This window comes from Theropithecus gelada, chromosome 4 (assembly GCF_003255815.1).
Source record: "Theropithecus gelada isolate Dixy chromosome 4, Tgel_1.0, whole genome shotgun sequence".
Lineage (NCBI taxonomy): Eukaryota > Metazoa > Chordata > Mammalia > Primates > Cercopithecidae > Theropithecus > Theropithecus gelada.
Genome location: NC_037671.1, coordinates 83,138,126 through 83,152,401, shown reverse-complemented (window position 1 = coordinate 83,152,401; position 14,276 = coordinate 83,138,126). Strand labels below are relative to the sequence as shown.

Sequence of the window (14,276 nt, the reverse complement as noted above, 5' to 3'; positions counted from 1 at the left end):
AAAATATTAAAGCTCCAGTATACAAATTCCAGGCCATTTTACTCTCTATGAAATTAATAAATTGATGTTAGAAAGTTGAAAATGTGCTGCTTCCCAAAGACTTCAGTGTCCCCAGTTGTTTTACTGTTTATCCTCAAAGAGTGTGCTGACAGTTTGCATGGAAAAGGCTGCATAATAATAGGTTTTGTTGTGAGGTTTAAAATAAATTTTGCAGTGTGTAAGAACATAGGTAAGTTAATGTTTATGAAGCAACATATCAATTATTAAATTACATAACATATGTCAAGAATACATAATGTTATGCCCTGAAAGAATAGGACTTCTATACATTTGACTCACTCAAGAAACAGAATTGTAGACATCAGAATGTATAATGAGTACCTGAATAAAGGATTAGGTAGAACCCAGTAGTGTGCAGGGCTTCAGCAACTAATGAAACGTTTAACAGGTGTTTGGCGTTACATGGATTCTTTCCTTCAGATTCAGTATGAACAAAGACTAGAGCAGCAGGACCAGCTACTTGCCTGCAAATTGAATCAACATGACTCTCCCAGAATTAAAGCACTAGAGAAGGAACTTGATGACATTAAGGAAGCCCATCAGATCACTGTAAGAAACCTTGAAGCCGAAATAGACATTCTTAAACATCAGAATGCTGAATTAGACGTCAAGAAAAATGATAAAGATGATAAAGATTTTCAGTCTATAGAATTCCAGGTGGAACAGGCTCATGCTAAAGCTAAATTAGTAAGACTCAATGAAGAACTGGCTGCAAAAAAGAGAGAAATACAAGACCTTTCAAAAACTGTGGAAAGGCTTCAGAAAGAAAGAAGAATGATGCTATCAAATCAGAACTCTAAGGGCAGAGAGGAAATGTCTGCCAAAAGGGCAAAGAAAGATGTTTTGCACTCAAGTAAAGGGAATGCTAACTCCTTCTCTGGAACCCTGGACAGCAAGCTTTACCAACCACATACTTTCACTGATTCCCATGTTTCAGAAGTTTTACAAGAAAACTACAGATTAAAAAATGAGCTAGAGGGATTAATTTCAGAGAAGAATGAGCTGAAGGTGAAATCTGAAGCAGCAATCAATCAATTTGAAAACTCCATGAGAAGGTAAAATGTTAAATTATAAATATTTGTAAAAATAAAAAGATAAAAATTGAAAAATTATAAGATATATTTCCTCCAGATAATTAGTTTGACCCAGAACTGAATTCATAAGTGAATATTAATAAATTATATTACATTGCTGAGCATATATCTGTTTCAGGATAGGGTCTTCTACCTGCTGGTGGCCCAAATTCTGATGTACCTGAACCTCTGTGTCAACCCAAATTGTGTCCTTGGGCTCGCCAGTCTTGCCTTTTGGCGTGTACCCATATGATATTAATAAGCTGACTCACTGGGCTCTTCTAGCAAAGGAATGTCATAGTTCATTATTGCTATAGGCAGATTGCTTTCAGAAAACAGTTATTGTTAAAGCTAGTTGGCAGTCTAAAAGGAAAAGGTCCTCTTTTCAAAAATCACTTTTCAAATTGACCTTGTGATCACATCCATTCATGCCTTAAGGAACTTTATACTCATCCATTTCCTTCTCACAATCTCCATTTGCTATCCACTGTCTCTTTCCTCTGAGTCTTTTGACATCCTCAGATCTTTTTTTCACCTGATCAAATTCCAATCCCGTCTTTCAGTACCCGTTTTTCACAAGTAGTCTTTTATTTCTATCTCACTTCCTCTTAAATATGGCTTTCATCATCACCCCTTTTAAACCTGGTCTCAATAATGACCTTTCCCAGGCCAGTGGCATTTTCTCCATCCTCATTTTCTTCAACAGTGTTGACCACACTACTTCTCCTGAAATGCCTTCCTCCCTTAACCTCCGTGACTTGGCAGTTCTGACCAAAACTCCTTTTCTGTTTCTTTTTCTGAATTCTGACCCTTCTTCCTTCTCCAGCCTCAAAAATCTGGCTTTCTACCAGCATTGAGCTCTTGGTGTTCTGTTCATTCTCTGTTCTTTCTCCATTGCTAAACTTACCCATTCTTATGGTTTCTATGAACCATGACTTCTAGATTTACTTTTAAAGTTTGTTCTCTTTGCTGAGTTCAGATGTGAAACCTGGAACTATTTATTGGATTGCTTCTCTTGGAATCACCAATACCTCAGGTTTCCTTTTTTTTAGCTGTAAATTAGTTCCTCTTCCCAAGCTCCCCTTCCCTGTCTATATTTATTTTAATTACCAGGCCACCTTTATCTCTGTTATTCCTTGGGTATAAATGTTTCCCATTTTCCATTCTTCCTTACTTTAATAAACCAGTGCTGCCATTATACAATTTTCCCACTCCAATCTTCCTTCTTTTTTTAACCTTCCCCAGTCATCTTGCTTAAAAATCATTAATATTCTTTAAATACTCATACACCTGGGTCATTCTGCTCTCCAGTGACTCCCAACTTCCTTAAATATCAAGACTAAATTTCTCTGCCTGGCATCTCAAGTCTCATCACTATTCTAATACTACTGTACTTACCTAATCTGTCACATTTCCTCATGCCTTTTGCTCATTCTTGTTATAAGTACTACCTTCACATATCATTTCATGGAACTTCCCAGGAAATTGCCTTCTCCTACCCCTAACTCCTACAAAACTTACTAATATGTACCAAGAAAGGATTAATCATACCCAGCCTTGTAGTTCCTTGAGAACTGCTGTAAGATTATGCTGCTTTGCATCCTCACAGCAGTGTGCTGTAGGAGCAGAAGGAGCATGGGAAACACCCAACAAATGCTTATTGACTGCAGCCATGGCAGTGAGTGAGTCATGTTGTTACCATATGGCAGTCATATTGCTACCAAATGGAAACCTTGTTTCTTAAGTCCTGAATATTATGATAGTAGCATGAAACTGTTTAATAAGAACCACATTCTTTCCAGGAAAGAATTTAAAATTCAGGTTTTCCTATGAATTTTCCTGTACATCATATAAAATTTGTTAATATTGTCAATCTGTTTCTTAGATAAGTCTGGACCTGAGAAGTGAAGAATAAACTTTTCTAGCCCTATATTTCGACTTTTTACTATCATTCAGTTATATGTGCTTTAATTTAGGTTTTTATTCTTTTCCTAGGACCCTAATCACACTGTTTCCATGGAGAAATATTCATATGGTGAAATAAGCAATGGTTAAATTTCTCTGTAGTTGGGAAGCACCATATTAATATAGCAGTTTACTAAAATACATGCTTTAAGTTAAATCCTGTTATTTTCAAAGTCTTTCCAGTAAGAGAGAAAATGTTTATCTGTAGAAAGTGTATCAAATCTTTATTTATAATTTTAACCATTTACTGAACTGCCTCTGAATAAATTTTATCACAGAGACAAATGAATAGTCTCTCACACTTACAGTCCAAATTACTTAATTGCATATTTCAAGCATAATATGTCCTGAGAATTACCATAAAGATTGTCTCATTCTCACAACATGCAACTAGCCCTGGAGTCTCATGCATGGATTGAAAATTGGTTAATGCTGCCTACAAGGCATTGAAGATTCTAAAGGGAACAGCTGTGATTTTCCAGTGAAGCATCTGGGCAAGAAATCTGAGTTTATCTTAAAAGATCAAATGTCAAGTGCTTTACTTTAAATTCAGACAGTTATTTTGGAACCCCATATTCCCTCAGAAGGTATAGCCTCAGGTTGGGGATAAAGTGGAGATATATCACTATTTCCTCAAGTTTGCCCTTATAAAATTCAGTTAATAATAGCTCATGGATTGGTCCTAAGAACTCATAGGCAGTAATGTATAAAGCACCTAACACAGTACAGTTAATATTGGTGCCCATTTTCCCTTTTCTTAATTTCCAGGTTTCTTACACTGTTTTTGTGCTAAGTCTGAATTAGAGGTTGAAGAGCCGCTTTTATGTGTGGTTTTCTTTCATTTGCTCTGTAGGGTCAAGGAAGATACTGCAGCATACATTGCATCCCTCAAAGCATCTCATCAGAGAGAAATAGAGAAACTCCTTTGCCAAAATGCAGTAGAAAATTCTTCTTCCAAAGTAACTGAACTAAATCGTAAAATAGCAACTCAAGAGGTAGATGACAAATCTGTTTTATCTTTTGACTTGAATAAATTTGTTTTGACTTTAATGAGATTAAAGTTAACATTGTTTTATTTGGAAATGTTTTAACTTTTTCATCTTGGTGATAGAAATGGGAAACTATTATTGGCCTGATTTCTTTTTTAAAGAAGAAAATATTATATATTTAATTTTTTTAAAGAAGATAATACTATGTATTTAATTTTTCTACTTTAAAACTATACTATATAAATGTTTTTTACAGTTTTGTCCCTATACTTCTCAAATAAGTCTTTCTCTAAATTTGTTGTCACAGGTGGTGAGGTATATGTCTAACATGATTAGGACCGTAGTACTTGAACTTGGATGTTGAACTGAGTCTCTAGGTCCCAGCTGACAGTTATCCTTAGACATTCTTCCTGCCCCATGATCTTTTATTTATTGAACAAATGATTCAGGTCAATAGACAATGAGGCACTGGAATAAAATAATGAACAGAGAGATACACAGCTCTCGCTCTGATGGAGCATAGTCTTCTAAGAATTATTAAAGGGAATGCTGCCAACTCATCAGCATTTCCTCAAATAAGTGTGTGTTTCTTTTTGAATAATAGGTATATCTACTTAGAATATCTATGAGCGTTACCCTGTGGCCTGTCTTCTGTACTGTTTGTCTCTTATAAAAATAGCGTTAAAAGAGGACTTTTATCTACAATCTACTTTCAAATGGTATATCCAAGAAAATGAAAAGGTGGCAAATCGGCCACCTTTTGGGTTATCAAGTTGAAAAATATATGAATGTTTATTGTGTTCATCTTGTCTGTAGGCTTCAATTTTAAGAAGGCAGCTCAGGGAGAAAAACATCAAGAAAGAATTATCTCACCAAGTAATTATTTAATACCATCTTAATTAAAAATAAATTCCTCAATTGGGGAAGTTTGAATATGGACTGGCTATTGATACTAAGAAATTACTATAAATTTTCATAGGTATAAAATGTTACGGTTTTGTGAGAAATGCCCTTATTCTAAAGAGATGTATGTTGAAGCATTTGAAGGTTTTGTTTGAGACAGTCTCTTTGTGTCACCCAGGCTGTCTTAGCTCACTGCAACCTCTGCCTCCCAGGTTCAAGCAATTCTCCTGCCTCAGCCTTCCAAGTAGCTGGGATTACAGGTGTGCACCACCATGCCTGGCTAATTTTTATATTTTTGGTAGAGATGGGGTTTCACCATGTTGGCCAGGGTGGTCTCAAACTTCTGACCTCAAGTGATCTGCCCACTTTGGCCTCCCAAAGTGACATTTGAAGTATTTAGGGGCAAAATGTAATGAAGTCTGTAACTGAACTTCAGATCCCTGAGAAAAAAAAGGACTGTTTGACTACATTAATGAAAAATACTTAAAGTGCCTTTCGAAAGTAACAATCCATACAGCCTTACAGAGAACCTCTCTGGCCTTATCCTCCATAGGAATAGGGTGTCAGAAGGCAACTGTAAGCATTCTATCAAGTGATTTTGTAGTAAGGAATAGTCTGGGAGAGGTAGGAAAGGTAGTATTATGATGCCGTAGTGCCATAAATGTTATTTTCCCAGAGTTATAAAGGTAATATTGTAAAATTGAGTTAAAGAGAAGTCAGCATAGTCTGATCATTAAAAGTACAGCATTAGAGATAAGATAAATTTTTCACAATTTCTCTTAGTTTCTTAATGAAAGTATCTGTACATGTATTTCAGTTTACCTAAAAATATGAGACTGACATTATTTCACAGGTATTATGAGGCTTGTGTTATATTTAATCAATAGTTCTTAAATAAAAACTATCACACTTAACTACAGAGTATAAAGGTAGTGTTGTCTACCTTTTTCCAAATGTGTAGACTTTCTAGAGCTTTATTTTAAAAGGACTTTTTCTAGTCATGAAAAATGTTCATGTTTATTTTCCCCCTTTATTGATATATAATGATTTAGATATTTATGGGATACATGTGAATGTTTGCTACGTGCAAAGAATGTGTAATAATCAACTCAGGGTAACTGGGATTTCTGTCACCTTGAGCATTCATTTTTATGTCTTGGTATCACTTCAAACCTTCTCTTCTAGTTACCTTGAAATACACATATTATTGTTGCTAAGTATAGCCACTCTGATCTGCTATTAAACATTAGAACTTATTTCATCTATCTAACTGTATGTTTGTACCCATAACCAACCTCTCTTCATCCTTCCCAACCCCCCACTCCCATCTCTGGTATCTATTGTTCTATTCTCTGTGTTCATGAGATCAAGTTTTTTAGCTCTTATATATGAGTGAGAACATGCAGTATTTTTCTGTGCCTAGCTTACTTAACATAATGACCTTCAGTTCCGTCCATTTTGCTACATATGATATTATTTCCTTCTTATTTAAGGCTGAATTGTATTCCATTGGGTATATATGCCACATTTCTTTTCGTCTGTTGATGGGAACTTAGGTTGATTCCATATCTTTACTATTGTGAATAGTGCTGCAATAAACATGCAAGTGCCAGGTGTCCCTTTGATACACAAATTTCTTTTCCTTTGGATAGATACCCAGTAGTGGGATTGCTGGATAATACAATAATTTTGGTTTTAGTTTTTTGAGAACTCTCTATAATTTTTTTCCATAGTAGTTGTACTAACTTACATTCCCACCAACAGTATATAAGTTTCCTTTTGTGAGTTGGCTTCTTATATTTTTCAGATAGTGTTCAAGGAGGAGCTTTATTAACTCAGCACTTCTAACAATTTCCTAGGTACTTATAAGACATTTCCAAAGTCAAGTTAATGAGCTGCAGAGTAAACAAGAGTCTCTTGTAGTTTCTCAAGTTCGAGAAGAAATTCTACAGAAAGAGGTAAGAAATAGCAAAAATATTGGGCTAAAATAAGTTTCAAGTTCGCGAAGAAATTCTACAGAAAGGGGTAAGAAATAGCAAAAATATTGGGCTAAAATAAGTTTCTTAGGCATTTCAATCATACTCATATTTATAAATTTTTTACCTAAACGTACAGACATAACCTGAAAGTATCACGTGTCAAGAAAATATTAGTAGCATGCTTATGTAAAGTCTGCTTTCCCCAGATGAAGTTCAGATATTAAGTCATTAAGTTGTCTACGTTTTATTTGCTGTTGAGATTTTGTGGATAGTGGGGAAAATGGGATGGGAGATGTTTGGGTGTTCTGTTTGTTTTCTTCAGGAGACAATTGAATAGTGAAGGCCGTTTCTGTGTTAAGTACTGTCAAGGAGGAAAAATAATTTTTTCCTCAACCCTCATGAGTTTTTAGTTGAGACAGACCCCATAAAAAAAGACAGATTAATAAGAGAAAAACAAGTTTATTAACACGTGCAGCACACGATACGGGAGAAACTGCAACACAAAGTAATTCAAAATGGTGGCTTAGGACTCTCCGAGTTGGTAGCTTTGAAGAGATTTGGATTAGAGATTGTGAGATCAGAGATTGGCAAAGGAAGAGAAAAACATCGATTGGAACAAGTGCAACTGAACAAATTTAAGTACATCGTCCCATATCAAATAATTGTCTTAGTGCTGAGAACAGGTCAATTCAATTAAGCAATTGTGTCTCATTTCAGGAGATATTGCAGGTGTGCTGTCATCAAAGTTAGGCCTCTATATGGTGATTTAATAAGAGGCATTTCTGTGGAAACAAAAGAAAAACAAAAGTTAATGGTAGGAGTAGTCTATATACTAATTTCTGAATCCTAAGAGCAGCTAATCAAGAGTTCTAGATGTTGATCTCAAAGCATTTTTTACAGTTTGAATATCTAGTTATAAAGTGTGTGGCCCATGCAGCAACTGGCATGAAAATTGTCCATATATGAGCTGTTGTGGTGATTCTCTGCAGTTTATATCAAGTTATTCAGCTTCAGCTTATTAGGATTTTAGGAAAAGGGCAGTTAAATATTTTAGTGATTCCAAGCCAGGAGGGTAGGAGAAAAATTCGAAATACTAGTTTGGAGAATTATTGACAGAAATCTAGACTAGATTACATGTAAATAATAAAACCCCAGAGATAAAGAACAAGGCTAGAATCTGATATCTACAAGGGTGTGTTACAGTTTTCTAATGAAGCACAGTATTTTTCTCTCTGCAGTCACCCTGATTTCTATCAGAGATAATCACAATAAGACCAATTTGTTGGCAAAAATAAGTCTAGTCTCATTAAACTTGGCTTGGTTATTTGCATAAAAAGTGCAGCAAGAATAGTGATTAATCATATAGGCTCTTTTATAAGTCCGTTTTGCTGGAACTTATCATAAGGATTCTCAGATTGGCCCTTCATTAGTTTCTCCAGGCTAGGAATGCATGCCAAAGGCTTGCCTCAGATTTTTGCCTCCGATACCGATAGATCCAGGTAAATTCTTTTATTTTCTAGAGATCCCCCAAATATTCTGAGGCTCCTGGGCTTGCCAGGAAGTGACATTTCTTACTCATCTGTAAGGAAACCGTGTATATAAGGTACCAAGCCAGTTTTTTCCAAGGGACTTTATTGGCGTCAGAAAGTCAATGTATTTTTTGAAACTGTCTGATTATATCTGATTCGATGCACATTCTGAAATATGATATTCCAGTCAAAGCCTTGGTAATGTAACTGATGTTTCCAGTTGTGTTAAAGAGAACAGATTCTTACTGAACTTACGCAAATACTTACATAGCTATGAAAATAAGAATACTCAACTAATGGTTTCTGGAGAGAGAGAGGGAAAAAAGATAAATATTTCAATTCTGTTTACAAAAGTATAATTTACCAAATTGCTGTAAGCTATGGATAGCTTAAGAGAAAAACTTCTCTTGCAGAATATTAAAGAATCAGCAGTGTTTTAAACAAAGTCCCTAAAAAGAATTCTTCATCAGTTTATTTAGTCCCATGTAATTAATTCTTGTTCTGCTTGATGTTGGGTTAGCACTTCTATGAACCAATCATTCTTTTCATTAGAATTCTGAAAAATTAGTACCCGGCCAAATGTTATAATCTTGAAGTTATCAGAAACCTGTACTTGTCAGAGTCCTTTCCATGAATCTTTCTGAAGATAAAACACTTCGTATTTATAGTTGCTTACAAAAGCTCTTAGGAAAGTAACAGAGTAAAACAATTAACTCTCTGTGGATGACAAGACTTTAAACTTGCCATGGTTAAACATCTGATGAGAGTTCATTATAATGCACTTGATATGGAAATTTAGTTATTTTTGTGACAATACAACATTTTAAGATATTAATTAGAATTATTACTGATAACATCATGCCAAGGCATACCAGATTTTTAGGAATTGTATACAACTTCTGGAACATTTGTTAATAATATATCTATACAAAAATAACTCAAAGAAGATTAAACATTGTCTTTGTCAGTGATTCCCATACAATTTATCATGTCAAATAAGCCTAATTCCTTTGAATTTATCTGGGAGAAAGAACAGATTCTTTTGAGATTTTCCAGGGCCCTCTGGAACATCCCAAAGCTAGTTTGAGGTCAAAAGAATTTAATATATAATTTGATTTGGGGAAGTTGTCAAAAATGTCAAGAAGTTTAAAACATTTGGTTAAATAGGATCACAGGTCATTATGAAACAATACTTAGTTATCCAAAGTAGATTCTAAAGGCAAATACAGAAAATCACATAGTGAGAAGACTCAGTTTCCCTAAGTAATCAAAGAACTGATAGAGACCATAGGAAACACAGGAAGTTATTTTACTGAAACACAAAATCTTCGCTTTCTACGTAAATTAACTTAAAGTTAAAGAAAATCTTAATCTTATCAAGAGCAGACCAGTGCTCCAAGAAAGCTTTGTTGTTTTAAAAGAGAAAACCAGTTTCTAGTTTTCTCCACTGTACTTCTGACATTAAGGCTCATTTTTAAAACCCTTATAATAAATACATTCTGTTTATCTTCTGCTCAGACACATAAGATATTCATGCATTCTAACTTTCTCTCTCCCTCTCCAAGCTTTCTATATTCATTCATTTTTTTGTTCTTCATTCTCCTTTTTCATTCTAAAACAGTCTGTCATTCTACTTTAGTGCAGATTTAATTATCCTTTTTCCTTTAACAAAAACACATCTTCATTCCTTATAACTTTGCTTACCAAAACTACATATTATTTTTCTTGTATATTTTGCATACAAAGTTGTTTCCCTAATCTTTAGTAGTGTTAAATATATGTATATTAGAACTTTTAATCCTTAGTAACATTAATTTCTTTACTACAAAGCAGCTATGACTTGTCATATACCAGCATTTTGTAGATTATCATTTCATGATTTCTAGAAGCATATTTTTATAGTTTTTTTTTAATGTGACAATAAGAACAGGTGATTTGTTTCTCTGTAAAAATTAAGAAGCCAAGGTAGATAATCTTACATTCAGCAACATGAGTCTATGAAACATAAGTTAGTGTTTCAGTATATTTGGAAATGATCTAGATATTCAATGAATATTTATTATTTAACTTAGCAAAACCCCAAGGATGTAAGTTATACCAAAAAGATTTGGGTAACTAATTTTTTTCTGCAAACATAAAACAATCATTATTGAAGACTATAAATTTTATCCCACTAATATTTACTTAATGTACTTGTTATTAACAATTATGCTTGGATTGCTCATGAAAATTCATGAGCCATTAAACAGCTAGTCATCATCTTATTTTCCTGTTAACTGTTTTTACAACACATGCATGTTAGGCAAGCAGCAAAGTTAAATACATGTTTTTCTTTTCCTGCTGTGCTTAATATACATGGAATAATGGATACTGTACTTCGACTTGCACGTTTGATTTGGGAAAGAACTCCTAGGTCTTTAATTTTAAATATCTAGCAGAGATACTTTTTTGACTAGTAAACCCAGGTAGCATAAGGGTTGTATGTCTGCGTTATACTTACTGTTGACAACTCTGAAGGCATGCCTATTTTTATTAAGTCAATAATGTTAAACTAATCATATACCAGAATTACCTGAGACACATGAACTTGAAAAGCATTTGGGTTAGTTTCTATATTTCTGAGAGTTTTTGGAATTCTTAATTTATGTAAGTGCTTCTTTTTCTTTAAGCCAATTAAATAGTGCTCTTTTATGAATTACTGTTGACAGTACCATCCAGAGGTAGAAAAAAATATGTATACATATATACACACACACATAGATGTATGTAAACATAATGCAGAGATCATATAGATTTCATTTTAAAGTTTTAGCCATGAGACAGGCACAATAATATAAAACTCACCAATTTTTTTTATATAGAATAAAATTTAATAAATTTCTCTAGCATACACACTTCCCCAAACCACACAGCCCTCAGAGTATCATATAATGAGTTCCTTGTCACTTGCTGACCATTTGCTTTTGCAGTTATCACTTAACTGCCTTAATCGTGTACCTAGTGCAAGGGCACTAAGTCAAGAGGATGCAATCTAAAGTATATTTCACACTTCCACTCGCGATGGCAGGTGCTTAGGACATAGATGAATTCACCTAGGAAAAGGGTTGTCTTTTTTCTTTCTTTTTTTTTTTTTAATTATACTTTAAGTTCTAGGGTACATGTGCACAATGTGCAGGTTTGTTACATATATATATATACATATGCCATGTTGGTGTGCTGCACCCATTAACTCATCATTTACATTAGGTATATCTCCTAATGCTATCCCTCCCCACTACCCCCTCCCCACTATAGGACCCGGTGTGTGATGCTCCCCTTCCTGTGTCCAAGTGATGTCATTGTTCAATTCCCACCTATGAGTGAGAACATGCGGTATTTGGTTTTCTGTTCTTGTGATAGTTTGCTGAGAATGATGGTTTCCAGCTGCATCCATGTCCCTACAAAGGACACAAACTCATCCTTTTTTGTGGCTGCATAGTATTCCATGGTGTATATGTGCCACATTTTCTTAATCCAGTCTGTCACTGATGGACATTTGGGTTGATTCCAAGTCTTTGCTATTGTGAATAGTGCCGCAATAAACATACGTGTGCATGTGTCTTTATAGCAGCATGATTTAGAATCCTTTGGGTATATACCCAGTAATGGGATGGCTGGATCAAATGGTATTTCTAGATCCTTGAGGAATCGCCATACTGTTTTCCACAATGGTTGAACTAGTTTAAAGTCCCACCAACAGTATAAAAGTGTTCCTATTTCTCTACATCTTCTCCAACACCTGTTGTTTCCTGACTTTTTAATGATGGCCATTCTAACTGGTGTGACATGGTATCTCATTGTGGTTTTGATTTGCATTTCTCTGATGGCAAGTGATGATGAGCATTTTTTCATGTGTCTGTTGGCTGTATGAATATCTTCTTTTGAGAAATGTCTGTTCATATCCTTTATCCACTTTTTGATAGGGTTGTTTTTTTCTTGTAAATTTGTTTGAGTTCTTTGTAAGTTCTGGATATTAGCCCTTTGTCAGATGAGTAGATTGCAAAAATTGTCCCCCATTCTGTAGGTTGCCTGTTCACTCTCATGGTAGTTTCTTTTGCTGTGCAGAAACTCTTTAGTTTAATTAGATCCCATTTGTCAATTTTGGCTTTTGTTGCCATTGCTTTTGGTGTTTTAGACATGAAGTCCTTGCCCATGCCTATGTCCTGAATGATGTTACCTAGGTTTTCTTCTAGCGTTTTTATAGTATTAGGTCTAACATTTAAGTCTCTAATCCATCTTGAATTAATTTTCGTATAAGGAATAAGGAAAGGATCCAGTTTCAGCTTTCTACTATGGCTAGTCAATTTTCCCAGCACCATTTATTAAATAGGGAATCCTTTCCCCCATTTCTTGTTTTTCTCAGGTTCATCAAAGATCAGATGGCTGTAGATGTGTGGTATTATTTCTGAGGGCTCCGTTCTGTTCCATTGGTCTATATCTCTGTTTTGGTACCATTACCATGCTGTTTTGGTTACTGTAGCCTTGTAGTATAGTTTGAAGTCAGGTAGTGTGATGCCTCCAGCTTTGTTCTTTTGACTTAGGATTGTCTTGGCAATGCAGGGTCTTTTTTGGTTCCATGTGAACTTTAAAGCGGTTTTTTCCAATTCTGTGAAGAAAGTCATTGGTAGCTTGATAGAGATGGCATTGAATCTATAAATTACCTTGGGCAGTATGGCCATTTTCACGGTATTGATTCTTACTATCCATGAGCATGGTATGTTCTTCCGTTTGTTTGGTCTTCTTTTATTTCACTGAGCAGTGGTTTGTAGTTCTCCTTGAAGAGGTGGTTTACATCCTTTGTAAGTTGGATTCTTAGGTATTTTATTCTCTTTGAAGCAATTGTGAATGGAAGTTCATTCCTGATTTGGCTCTCTGTTTGTCTGTTACTGGTGTAATAAGAATGCTTGTGATTTTTGCACAGTGATTTTCTATCCTGAGTCTTTGCTGAAGTTGCTTATCAGCTTAAGGAGATTTGGGGCCGAGATGATGGAGTTTTCTAAATATACAATCATGTCATCTGCAAACAGGGACAATTTGACTTCTTTTCCTATCTGAATACCCTTTATTTCTTTCTCTTGTCTGATTGCCCTAGCCAGAACTTCCAACACTATGTTGAATAGGAGTGGTGAGAGGGCATCCCTGTCTTGTGCCAGTTTTCAAAGGGAATGCTTCAAGTTTTGGCCCATCCAGTATGATATTGGCTGTGGGTTTGTCATAAATAGCTCTTATTACTTTGAGATATGTTCCATCAATACCGAATTTATTGAGAGTTTTTTAGCATGAAGGGCTGTTGAATTTTGTCAAAGGCCTTTTCTGCATGTATGGAGATAATCATATGGTTTTTGTCTTTGGTTCTGTTTATATGCTGGATTATGTTTATTGATTTGCGTATGTTGAACCAGCCTTGCATCCCAGCGATGAAGCCCACTTGATCATGGTGGATAAGCTTTTTGATGTGCTGCTGGATTCGGTTTGCCAGTATTTTATTGAGGATTTTTGCATCGGCGTTCGTCAGGGATATTGGTCTAAAATTCTCTTTTTTTGTTGTGTCTCTGCCAGGCTTTGGTATCAGGATGATGTTGGCCTCATAAAATGAGTTAGGGAGGATTCCCTCTTTTTCTGCTGATTGGAATAGTTTCAGACGGAATGGTACCAGCTCTTCCTTGTACCTCTGGTAGAATGCGGCTGTGAATCCATCTGGTCCTGGACTTTTTTTGGTTGGTAGGCTATTAATTATTG

The 14,276-nt window shown here is 35.1% G+C and overlaps 1 protein-coding gene across 2 annotated transcripts in view; it reads left to right on the top strand.

Annotated features, from left to right (window-relative positions):
- The window catches only part of CEP162 (centrosomal protein 162), a 105,291-nt gene that overhangs the window by 73,250 nt on the left and 17,765 nt on the right, over positions 1–14,276 (top strand). For both annotated transcript variants that reach the window (XM_025384453.1, XM_025384454.1), the window contains exons 23-25: positions 481–1,115; positions 3,952–4,093; positions 6,850–6,948. In XM_025384453.1, coding sequence (XP_025240238.1) covers positions 481–1,115; positions 3,952–4,093; positions 6,850–6,948 — 876 coding nt within the window. The remainder of the gene's footprint in view (positions 1–480; positions 1,116–3,951; positions 4,094–6,849; positions 6,949–14,276) is intronic.